The following is an 11977-nucleotide window of genomic DNA, read 5'->3' on the forward strand; positions in this document are numbered from 1 at the left end:
AGCAGAGAGCTCCAGTCATCTGTCCGGAGAGGAGCAGGAGAACATCTGCTCTGAGGAGGAGAACTGAGGAGGAGAACATCTGCTCTGAGGAGGAGAACTGAGGAGGAGAACATCTGCTCTGAGGAGGAGAACTGAGGAGCAGGAGAACATCTTTTCCAAGGAGGAGAACATCTTTTCCGAGGAGGAGAACTGAGGAGGAGAACATCTGCTCTGAGGAGGAGAAGAACATCTGCTCTGAGGAGGAGGAGAACATCGGAGCTGAGGAGGTGAATTTGCTCTTCATCTTTTATTCTCTCTCTCTCTGTTCCAACAAAACCCGGGAACCCAAAGAGAACCTGCGGACGCTTCTCGCTTCATCTCAAACTCAAAGTTCCTCAGGACAAAAAACCTGGTTCTGACTCGTCCTCTGCGCGTATATTCCACACACACACACACACACACACACACACACACACACACACACACACACACACACACACACACACACACACACACACACACACACACACACACACACACACACACACACACACACGTGTTTCTCTAGCTTTACATCTCACCTGGTGGAAGTACCGACGTGGAACCGTCTCTGTTGTAAATAATCATAAATGAATGTAATGTTTTCTTCAGGTTTTCTAATGTTAATAATCAATACGTTGTGTGTTGGTTGAGTGGAAACAGAATTTAAAGATGTTTTCACCTCCGGCTCCTTCAGACTCTGCAGAGTTTATTTATTAAATCTTATTCATATTGATCCACATTCAGTCATTTGGGACATAAAGAGGTTATAAGGTCGAAGATTAATAAAAGCACATGAGTTGATATTGATAATGATCACAATCTGTTTCCAGTTTAACTCTTGAATAGGTTGAAACAACTCTCTGATATAATATCATCATGAAGCTTCTCTCATAGATTATTAAATTATTATATTTCATTATCTAAAGTAAGAATTATGAAATGAAGACTTTGTGCAAATTTACAGACAGAAATCTGAACATCAGATTTAACCAGGATCAAATTTTAGAGATGAAGGTTTAACATTTGAGATTTTTTGATATTTTATTTTTTTATTTCTCTATTTTAAATCAAACACAAAGAAGTGATTTCATGTTTTATTTACACACTCGTCTGAAAGAAAATCAGGAAAATCTCAAATAAACAGAACATGTAGAAACAAATCAGAAGATAAATGTGACTTTAATGTGGAAACTGAACCAGAGGAGAGAGAGAAACATGGAGGTTGAAGTTCCTCTCTCTCTCACTCACTCACTCACTCCTCCTCTTCCTCCTCTCCCTCCTCTTCCTCTCACTCACTCACTCACTCCTCCTCTTCCTCCTCTCCCTCCTCTTCCTCCTCTCCCTCCTCTCCCTCCTCTCCCTCCTCTCCCTCCTCTTCCTCCTCCTCCTCCTCTCCCTCATCCAGGTGCCTCAGGTCTTGCTGGTCCCAGGATGCATTTCTCCATCAGGTGGACTCTGGTCCTGCTGGGTCTGGTTCTCATCTCTCTGTTCCCTCAGCCGGCGCGAGGTCAAGGTAAGTGCCACCACCACCACCACCAGCAGCCTGTCTTCTCCTCCTCGGCCAGCAGGGGGCCTCACACTCAGCTACAGAAGCTAACACAACATCCCGCGGGGCCGAACGTGACGTTTTGATGACGTCCCACTGGGAGTCCGAGCGTTCGATCCCGGTGCTGAGCTGTGAGGACGTTCCCCAGCAGCAGAGCTAGAATCAGGTCTGACTCCGTGAACCAGGAGAACTTCCCGGTTGCTAGCGCTGTCGCAGGAACTCGCCCGACCTCTTCCTCAGTCACGATGAAGCTTCTCTCTCTTGTTCCTGCAGCTTCAGCTCGTTGTGTGAAATCGCAGCGGCTTTTAAATCAGACAGGAGCAGGAGATTGAAACCGCTGACGTCAGGGTTTCCTCCGTCTTGATTCACTGTGAGACCCACGTGAGGTCGACCAATCAGACGTGTTGTGGGCGTGTCCTCGGGATGAATCAGTTTCTGCTGCCTCAGCAAACCTCACTGGTGTGGAAACTCAGGCTTGTTATTCTGCAGCTTCGTCTCCAAAGAAATCAACTTTTGTTTAGAAGTTTGATCTTCTCATTGAATCCTCCTCTCGTGTTTGTCTCGGGGGGGAAACACCTCGATGCTGAACTCCTAATGAGGAGGCGTGTTCCGCCGCCAGCAGCTGTGCTGGTTCTGTCGCCGTGAGATTCATCCACACGTGTTCAGGTTATTTATTTATCTGTTCAAAGGGAATTCTAACGACGTGTGTGACTCGTGTTACAGATGTGAAACCTTCTACCTCTTCCTGATCCTCTCATCCATCTGTTCATGCACATCAGGTTCTCTCCTGGTTTCCTGTCGTCTCTCACCCTGTTTAACTTATCCAGAGATGAACACGTTATCTCGTTAACACAGAGTCTCTTTAACATCATGATCGACCTGTAACCAAAGTTCTGCTCACAGCTTCTCTGTAGATCCATGTTCAGGCTGTGAAATCAGCTGCTCGAGTCTATGGGGATGATTTGTGTTTCCAGTTTGTTTGAAGTGAGAATGAGACGCTAGCGTCGAGAAGTTCGGCCCCGAGTCAGTTTGGTTCTTCACGTAAACACATTCTGCATCAGGAAGCTTTCAGACCTGAAGCAGGACCAGACCTGCTCCATGCTCCAAAGATCAGATCCATAAAGATGTGACATCATCACTGTGCATCAACCGCTCTCAAATCCACCAAGCAGTGAAAAGAGGAGGAGCCAGGATAGAGCCTTGTGGAACACCTGTTATAAACTTCATGGTCTTTGAATCACTAGAAGCTGCTGCGTGGTTATGTGAGGTACGTGATGAAGATTATCCTGATCATCAACCTCATGTTAATCAAGCTGCTGCTTAAAAACAGGAGAAAGCCCGAAGTGAGAAACTACAGTAAAGTAAATATTTGGCCTTTATAAATAAAAAATAACCTGAGTAATATTAGACAATAGTGGAAAGTGTGTGTTTTGCCGTAGCCTGTATATATTGAGATGTTAAATCGTCTCACACCCCCGACCGACCCGGGGAAGCTGCAGCTTGACGTTGGAGCAGCAGAGTCACTCACTGGTTTTTGGCCGGTGAAGTGAAACCACAGCATTCCTGAGCTCCTGTCGCCGCGGCTGCAGCGGAGACGCGAGAGGAGCGGAGGAGTTACGATCGACTGGAGAGATTCCAGAAACTCCTCCGCTCAGAATCCTCCAGTCAGACGAGATGAGATAACAGTCGACTTCAGATTCTGTGTTGATCACTGAGCTCGAACCTGTACGAGGCTTTTATGTAAAGGTTAATCTGCAGCGTTCAGGTCCAGGTTAGATTGAAGATCGTAGAAAAGGTTAGCGAGGACTGTTATTATCTAGTTACTTAGTCTTGTCCTAAATTGCTCTCCCGGCAGACGCCTGTCACCGAATCCCTGTTAAAGGTCAAAGGAAACATCAGTGGCTCAGTTCAGCCTCTGAGGTTTAATCTGTGGGTTTCTCCACCTGGCGGGAAACGCTGGCGTGGAGTGTGGTCACATGTCAGCGTCGTTCTGGGTCACGTGTTCTGTACGTTTCATTTCAGATTGAATAAACTATAAAAGCTTTAGCTCTGGTTTGTAAGAACAGCGCCCTCTAGCTGCCTCATGCCAAAATTAATGGAACATAGGACGTAAATAAAGATGGACGACATTAATGTTCTCGAACAGTGAAGCCAAAACACCTCGATCGCCCCCTGGTGGCTGGCTGCAGTAGACGTTGAATGAATGTTTCAATCAGGAGACTGACTCCTGATTGGTCGACATGTTTAGAGGCGGGACCTTGATACCGCGGCTCCACACCAGGATCACTGCTGCAAAGACTCAAATACAAAATGGCGGTTCGCTTATGCAACATATTTAGTCTCCAACGTTCAGACGTGTCTTCCATCTTTTTTTTTACAGTTTACAATCCGATCCTATGAGGCTAAAGGTGATAACGATTATTTCACGTTGAAACACTCCTGATTTTTAAGTTGTTGCAGTTTCCTTTAAATCACAATTCTGCTGTTGTGCGTCTGATTAGCTGCACAAATCAGACGCACAACTCTCAGTGGCTGTTTGCACAAGATTCTCCAGGAAAAGTAGATGAACATTAAATTTTCATCTTCACACGTGAGGCCTCTGTCTTCACCAGGATGTTTCCTCAGTATTCAATATGTGTTTCTGTGTGAAAATACAGTCTCACAGAGAAGCGTGCATGTACATGTGTGTGTGTGTGTGTGTGTGTATATGTGTGTTTGTGTGTGTGTGGCTGCAAAGGAACCAGGTTTCTAAAACTAAAGCTTCACAGAAAAAGCTGCACAGAGATTAGTATGTGCACCGGAGTTCACTTTTCCTCCTGTTGCGGGCAAACGTTAATAATTCATGCACACACATGCTCACACTCCAGTCGCACTGACACGGCTACACACAACACACAACACACGCACACGCAGTTCCACTGCACAACAATCAGAGAGGTGCGAAGTCTCTGCATCTGGAGTCATTTGGGATTTGAGCAGCTCTCTCCAGATGAGACTCAGAGATAAACCCTGAGCTGAAACATCCCCAGGTCGGTGAGATCATTGCTTCAGTTTTCCTCATGTGTGTTTGTATATAAATATATTTTCCTGCTGTTGAATGATTCACGCTCTCTCCATCGAAACTGGGATTATCCTCCCGGTGCTGAACTCAAGTTTCTTTACATACCTACATGGGTTTGTGTTTCCTGCAGTGAGGACACGTGTGAAAGAGACGGTTTCACCCGGAAACATCAGCTCCACTAAATCCTGTACTGTTGGAAGAAGCTGATTCAAAGAAAGATGACAATTAATTTTCAAAACTGTTTCATCCTCCACACGACTGGGATACCTCCGTCAGCACATCACAGAACCAGAGGGACTCCCCCCCCCCCACCCCCAGCAGCCTCCTTATGAAACCTCAGTGAAACTCACTAGAATCTGAACCAAATTACATAAACACACAAATATCAGTCCCCTAAACATCTGGATCATCGATTACATTATAAGAATCTGCCCCTGAATATTCTAACATCATATTTATCATCATCACTGTAAATGACCCGGCTGCGTCTTGTCCCAAACAGACACACACACACACACACACACACACAGACACACACACACACGTTTCTCTGGTGATTTAGTTTTGGGTGAACCGTCCCTTTACGCCTCCTGTCACTCAGCGTGTGGTATTTAAAGAAGCCGGCGCAGCAGATGTCTCACCTCACAACGAGGACACACAAACACACAAGTTTGTGGGTTTTTTTATTTTGCAGCCCGTGGCTTTTCTTTTTGTTTTGTATCGTTGACAAACTGAGGTGTGGAATGCTTCTCGGTGAGTTCTCCTCCTCCTCTGGGATCTGGCTCTGCCGGTGTGGAAGTGATGGGGGGGGGTGTGGTTGTGTGGTTGTGTGGTTGTGTGGTTGTGTGGTTGTGTGGTTGTGTGGTTGTGTGGTTGTTGACCCTGGAGATGTGGTTGTTGGCATCGCAGCGCTTCACAACGGCCTCGCTCCAGTGTTTGAATGTGAAAATACAACAACGCTGCAGCGGCGCTCTGTCAATCATCATCAGACTCTGGAGAAGTGGGCGTGGCCCAGCGTTGTTGACTTTTCTGATGTTTCCACGCCGGTCGAGGTCGTTGTGAAGAGTGTTTGGATTCTCAGCCGGTCGTCGATGTGTGGAACGTGTGAACGCTCCTGACCACAGGAGAGGAATAGTTCTCCTGCTATTCCAGAACCTTCTCCCTTTGGTGTGCCTTTGATCTTTCTCTCTCTCCTTGCAGTTAAAACAGAGTCTCATTCACTCCTCCTCTCGTCCTCCTTCCTCTCATCCTCCTTCCTCTCATCCTCCTCTTACTCCTGATGATGATTTCAAAGCACAGACGCAGCAAGAGAAGGAAAAGAAAGTAAATGAGATGGGGACGGGGAAGAAGAGGGAGAGAGAGGGAGAGAGAGAGGGAGAGCGAGAGAAAGAATGAGGATACAGGGGGGGGTGAGGGGGGGCTCCAGGCATCTGATAGGGCCAACCATAGATTTATATATAAACACTAGATGTCTCGTCTGCGTTGCCGGCCAATGGAGTCGAACGTCCTCACATGGCGGCCATCTTGCTAGGGGGCATCTCGCTCACCCATAACATTGTGTTGACACTGCATACTTATGAATAATTATGTTATTTTCTAAAAAAAATGAATAATTTATGCAGTGTCATATCTACATCTCTGACGTTCATAACAAACCAGACCGTTTCAAAATCGGTTGAAAATTGAGCAAGTTATGGTTATTTACCACTACCAACACAATGTTATGGGTGAGCGAGCTGCCCCCTAGCAAGATGGCCGCCATGTGGTGACGTCCGGCTCCGTCGAACGAGACATCTAGCCTTTATATATAAATCTATGGGGCCAACGCCTAACCAGGATGAGAGGCAGGGGCGTGGCTTTGATGACGCCGGTAAGTGGAACATAGAAGACCTGTTGTTCGCCCACAGAGACAAACGAGCAGGATAGACGAGGAAGAGGAGGATGAGGAAGAGGAAGAGGAGGATGAGGAAGATGAGGAGAATGGGACTTTGCTTTTTAATGTGACATCTGTGCGAGCTCATCTCTCTGACGTGCGTCCTCCCGATCGGATGAGATCTCGTGTTTCTTTCCTTCCTCGCCGTGGGAATCCCGATGGAGCGAACGCCATCGCTCTGGAGGGAGTTCAGCCAGAAACCTGAACTCCCTCCAGAGTTATGGATCAAACCCATTAATATACATTTAGTCTCAAATCAAAACCTTGGACTTGTGGATGTTGCATGACAGGGATCATCTGTTTTATTCATTCATTCCTTTATTTACAGTTTCAAACCGATGTTTATCTCGTAAAGCTGTTTGTTTCCTTCTGTCTCCGCCCAGTTTCATCGCCCAGACGATTCCGAGCCAAAGTGCTGAGTCCCACCAAGCTGCAGGTTCTGTGGAAGGAGCCGAGAGGAGAGTTCGAAAGCTACAGAGTCGTTTACACCACCCGACCAGGTGAGGCGCCGCTGAGCAAACACACGGGTCAGGAACGCTTTCTCAGATCAAGTGGATTCACGGTTTGAAGTGAAAGTTAAAAAATCTGAGGTGAAGGAAGTTTCTCTCTTCTCTAAACACCGACGCTCCTGAAACACCTCGTGAAGAATGTACGTAATATCTGACACACCCCTAACTAAGCTATTCAGACACGCCCCCTAACTAAGCTATTCAGGTACGCCCCCTAACTAAGCTATTCAGGTACGCCCCCTAACTAAGCTATTCAGGTACGCCCCCTAACTAAGCTATTCAGACACGCCCCCTAACTAAGCTATTCAGACACGCCCCCTAACTAAGCTATTCAAACAAGCCCCCTAACTAAGCTATTCAGACACGCCCCCTAACTAAGCTATTCAAACAAGCCCCCTAACTAAGCTATTCAGACACGCCCCCTAACTAAGCTATTCAGACACGCCCCCTAACTAAGCTATTCAGACACGCCCCCTAACTAAGCGATTCAGACACGCCCCCTAACTAAGCTATTCAGACACGCCCCCTAACTAAGCTATTCAAACACGCCCCCTAACAAAGCTATTCAGGTACGCCCCCTAACTAAGCTATTCAGACACGCCCCCTAACTCAGAGCGGAGCTTTCTTTCTAACCATCAGCGTTGATTACTGTGATTGTTCCCTGAACGTGCAGTTTCCTCTAATGATCTCCAGCCTGATCTGAGGTTTGATGACTTCTGCATCTTCGTGGTGAACGATTAAAACTTTATGGATTCTGACGGTGCGCTGACTCGGCAGGTTTCCTCCTGACGCTGCTGAACGTGGTCGACTGTGATGCGTTAACGTGTTTGTGAGAAATTAAGTTTCAGCAGACGATGATGTGACGATGATCTGAATCCTCGTGTTGAATTGTTTATGCTTCTGTGTAAAAACAGTAATTTGTGTTTGAACGTGAGAGTTGACGGCCGGCTGTGAGGTCACGTACGTTTCCGATCTAAAGACCAGAACATGAAACAGTGTCGTCTGAGTCTGGTGGAACTTCTCTCTGCAGGAATCTTCTAGTTTAAACTTGATTTATCAGGAATTCTCTCTCTCCTCCTCCTGCAGCGTCCTGCCTGTTGTCACACTAACACCTGGACGCTGGGAGGGGTCGGTAGTTTAGTGCCTTGCTGAAGGGTTCGGTAGTTTAGTGCCTTGCTGAAGGGTTCAGTAGTTTAGTGCATTGCTGAAGGGATCGGTAGTTTAGTGCCTTGCTGAAGGGTTCGGTAGTTTAGTGCCTTTTTGAAGGGTTCGGTAGTTTAGTGCCTTGCTGAAGGGATCGGTAGTTTAGTGCCTTGCTGACGGGTTCAGTAGTTTAGTGCCTTGCTGAAGGGTTCGGTAGTTTAGTGCCTTGCTGAAGGGTTCGGTAGTTTAGTGCCTTGCTGAAGGGTTCGGTAGTTTAGTGCCTTGCTGAAGGGTTCGGTAGTTTAGTGCCTTGCTGAAGGGTTCGGTAGTTTAGTGCCTTGCTGAAGGGTTCGGTAGTTTAGTGCCTTGCTGAAGGGTTCAGTAGTTTAGTGCCTTGCTGAAGGGTTCGGTAGTTTAGTGCCTTGCTGAAGGGTTCGGTAGTTTAGTGCCTTGCTGAAGGGTTCGGTAGTTTAGTGCCTTGCTGAAGGGTTCGGTAGTTTAGTGCCTTGCTGAAGGGATCGGTAGTTTAGTGCCTTGCTGAAAGGTTCAGTAGTTTAGTGCCTTGCTGAAGGGTTCGGTAGTTTAGTGCCTTGCTGAAGGGTTCGGTAGTTTAGTGCCTTGCTGAAGGGTTCGGTAGTTTAGTGCCTTGCTGAAGGGTTCTGTAGTTTAGTGCCTTGCTGAAGGGTCGGTAGTTTAGTGCCTTGCTGAAGGGATCGGTAGTTTAGTGCCTTTCTGAAGTGGCAGGAAGTGTCACTGGCAGGAAGTGCTACTGACAGGAAGTGTCACTGGCAGGAAGTGTTATTAACAGGAAGTGTTACTGGCAGGAAGTGCTACTGACAGGAAGTGTCACTGGCAGGAAGTGTTATTAACAGGAAGTGTTACTGGCAGGAAGTGTTACTGACAGGAAGTGTTACTGACAGGAAGTGTTAGCGACGCTTTGTGTTCACCGCTGCTAGTCGAGTCATGTGACTGATGAGAACCAATCAGCAGGAGAACGTCTGCGTCATCGTTTGGAAAAGGTCTCAGTTTCTGTTCGGACTCAAACACAAACCCAGAGTTTTGAACTGAAACAGATCTAGAGAACGAGAGGATCAGGATCTGAGTCTGGACCGGAGAGACGGTTTCCTGACGCTGGTTTGATGCGGAGGAGCCTGTTGTTCTTTTATGAGTTTGAATCCTGTCGCAGTTTGACGATAATCACAGTGATGAACTCACGTAGGATCATCGCGGAGCCGCTCTGTCATTAACGTCATCGTTCCGTCTGAAAACCCAAAGATGTTTTTACTGCGTGAAGCAGGTGCAGATGTTTTACTGCTCGTGGATGTGAAGCCTCCGGCGTCGGTCACATGGTTAGAGACGAGTCGTGAGGAGCAGCTCCGCCTCCAGAACATCCTCCAGATCCCGTCGGTTTATCACCTGCTTTCAATTTTATTTTACGAGTTCAAATTGTCTGTTATTGGTTTTATGGAGAAGTTTATGAAACATTTCTCTTCCTCTGCGCTGGCGACGCCCAGAAGCCGAAGTTCAAGGTCACTGGGACTTTAACAAGCACATCTCAGGAAGTCCTTCAGGGAAGTTCCTCAAATTTGGTTCCAACGTTCACTTCAACTCAAAGATGAACTAGTTTGTTTATTGTGGTCAATGGTCAAAGGTCAAATTCACTGTGACCTTGCGAATCCCTCGTTTTAGCCTTTTTTTTAGCTAGAGGCGTCCAAAAACATGGTCACCATGACAACCGGCACCAACACTCCTTCTTCTTTATGTCTTTAAACGTAAACAGGAAGTTCCCTGAAACCACCATCTTCTCTTTTCACACACGTTTTCTCAAAGCTTCGTATCCTCAGAGGTTTTTACCGCAGCTGGATTCTGCAACATGCTGCCTTCAGGTACCGCTCGGTTCTGAAGAAGGGAAAGAAAAAAGAACCGGTTTAGAAAAGTAAGAGGAAGTGAAGGGCGTGAGAGGGAGGGGCGATCGAGGGGCGTCTGATATCAGCGTGAGGACGAATCAGAGACAGAACGTCTTTAGAACTCTGTGGACGTTTGTCTTTTAAAGTCGAGACTCTTCCTGTCTCACGTTCAAGCTCTTACTCCCAGAAAGTGATTATTTTATTTCTAGCTTTCTCTTTTTCTCAATTGTTAAGGAACTTATTCCTGTTTTTAAAAGTTTGCAGGTTTTTGTTCTGTCAGTCATTCTTCAGGAGCAGATGATGGAAACTAGATTCAGACATAAGTGACAATTTGAGTTGTTTAGTTTGCTCCTGGAACATTTGATTTTGTTTTCAGAAGCAGAAAAATTAACCGGGAGGCGAAATGACACAATTAGTTTAATCTCACATACAAAGAATAAAACCTCAGACTGAAGCTAATCTGTTGTTGTTACTCGGATGGATTTCTTCCTCAGTATCTGTGGATCCTAAACTTCTGCCGAGCTGCTAAACATCGTCCTGCAGGATTCGCTGCTTCTCTTTTATTTCTTCTTTACTTCTTCTTTCGTTCATATTCCTGTCTTCTCCTTGATTCTTCTCCGATGTGTTTCTGTGGTTTCTCCCTGAATTTGCTCTTTGCTGTCCCCCCCCCCCGGGCGATAATAAAGTCTGAGGCTCGGCTCCTCGCGCTCCGACGCCTCGGGGGGGCGGCTCGCGGTTCCTTTTCTTCTCTGGGCAGTTTGAGTGATGGTGTCACTCTCAGATAGTTAGTGTGATGGTTTGATGCTGGGTGAGAACGTGCAGGTGTGTGTGGAGCTGATATCAGGGAGGAAAGAGAAATTCTAGAAAAGGAAATAGTACTTCTCCAGTTTCGCTCTCTTACCAGAGTTTCACTGGATTTTGTGGATATTCAAGCTGTTGACCTTCCGGCTCCTGGAGGAAGCTCTAATAACTAATAATATTAATATTAATAATAACAAGCCGTCCTGGTTTGGCATGCGTCCTGCTGCAGCGGCTGCAGGTTTGATTCCAACACGTTCCAAGTCACTTCTCTGTCTCTTCAGTTCCCACTGACCCTCCAGTCGATGAAGTGAAAAACATCTTCAACATATCGATCAATGGGCTGATTATCAAACTAATAATAAATAAACAGATTTATATGAAATCTGATGAAAGGATGTGACAGAACTTATTAAATCAAAATTAATTTAAATTGTTGTAAATCCAGGATTTTTTCATCCCTTTCTTGAAGAATGGAGATTTCAAGATTTCTCAGAGAATAATTCATGAATCCTGATGAAAAATACATATTTAGAGTCTGATATTTATGAGGGTTTATTTAAAGAGAGGTTTGGGCCTCGGTGGAGAAAGGAACTCCTCTGAGTGACGCTCGGTTTTCCTTCCTTCCTTTTCCCTCCTTCCTCCTTCCTCCTTCCTCCTTCCTCATTCACTCCTTCCTCCTTCCTCCTTCCTCCTTCCTCCTTCCTCCTTCACTCCTTCCTCCTTCACTCCTTCCTCCTTCCTCCTTCACTCCTTCCTCATTCACTCCTTCCTCCTTCCTCCTTCCTCCTTCCTCCTTCACTCCTTCCTCCTTCACTCCTTCCTCCTTCCTCCTTCACTCCTTCCTCATTCACTCCTTCCTCCTTCCTCCTTCCTCCTTCCTCCTTCCTCCTTCCTCCTTCCTCCTTCCTCCTTCCTCCTTCCTCCTACCTCCTTCACTCCTTCACTCCTTCCTCCTTCCTCCTTCCTCCTTCACTCCTTCCTCATTAACTCCTTCCTCCTTCCTCCTTCCTCCTTCCTCCTTCCTCCTTCACTCCTTCCTCCTTCCTCCTTCCTCCT

General features: G+C 46.5%; 1 protein-coding gene across 1 annotated transcript in view; it reads left to right on the forward strand.

The window, feature by feature from the left end:
- The first annotated feature begins 1452 nt into the window (after positions 1-1452).
- LOC133025567 (collagen alpha-1(XIV) chain-like) overlaps positions 1453-11977 on the forward strand; it is a 77162-nt gene continuing 66637 nt past the window's right edge. The window contains 2 exon segments of the mRNA XM_061092262.1: positions 1453-1534; positions 6945-7061. Coding sequence (XP_060948245.1) covers positions 1453-1534; positions 6945-7061 — 199 coding nt within the window.

The sequence above is a fragment of the Limanda limanda genome, chromosome 19 (assembly GCF_963576545.1).
Source record: "Limanda limanda chromosome 19, fLimLim1.1, whole genome shotgun sequence".
NCBI lineage: Eukaryota > Metazoa > Chordata > Actinopteri > Pleuronectiformes > Pleuronectidae > Limanda > Limanda limanda.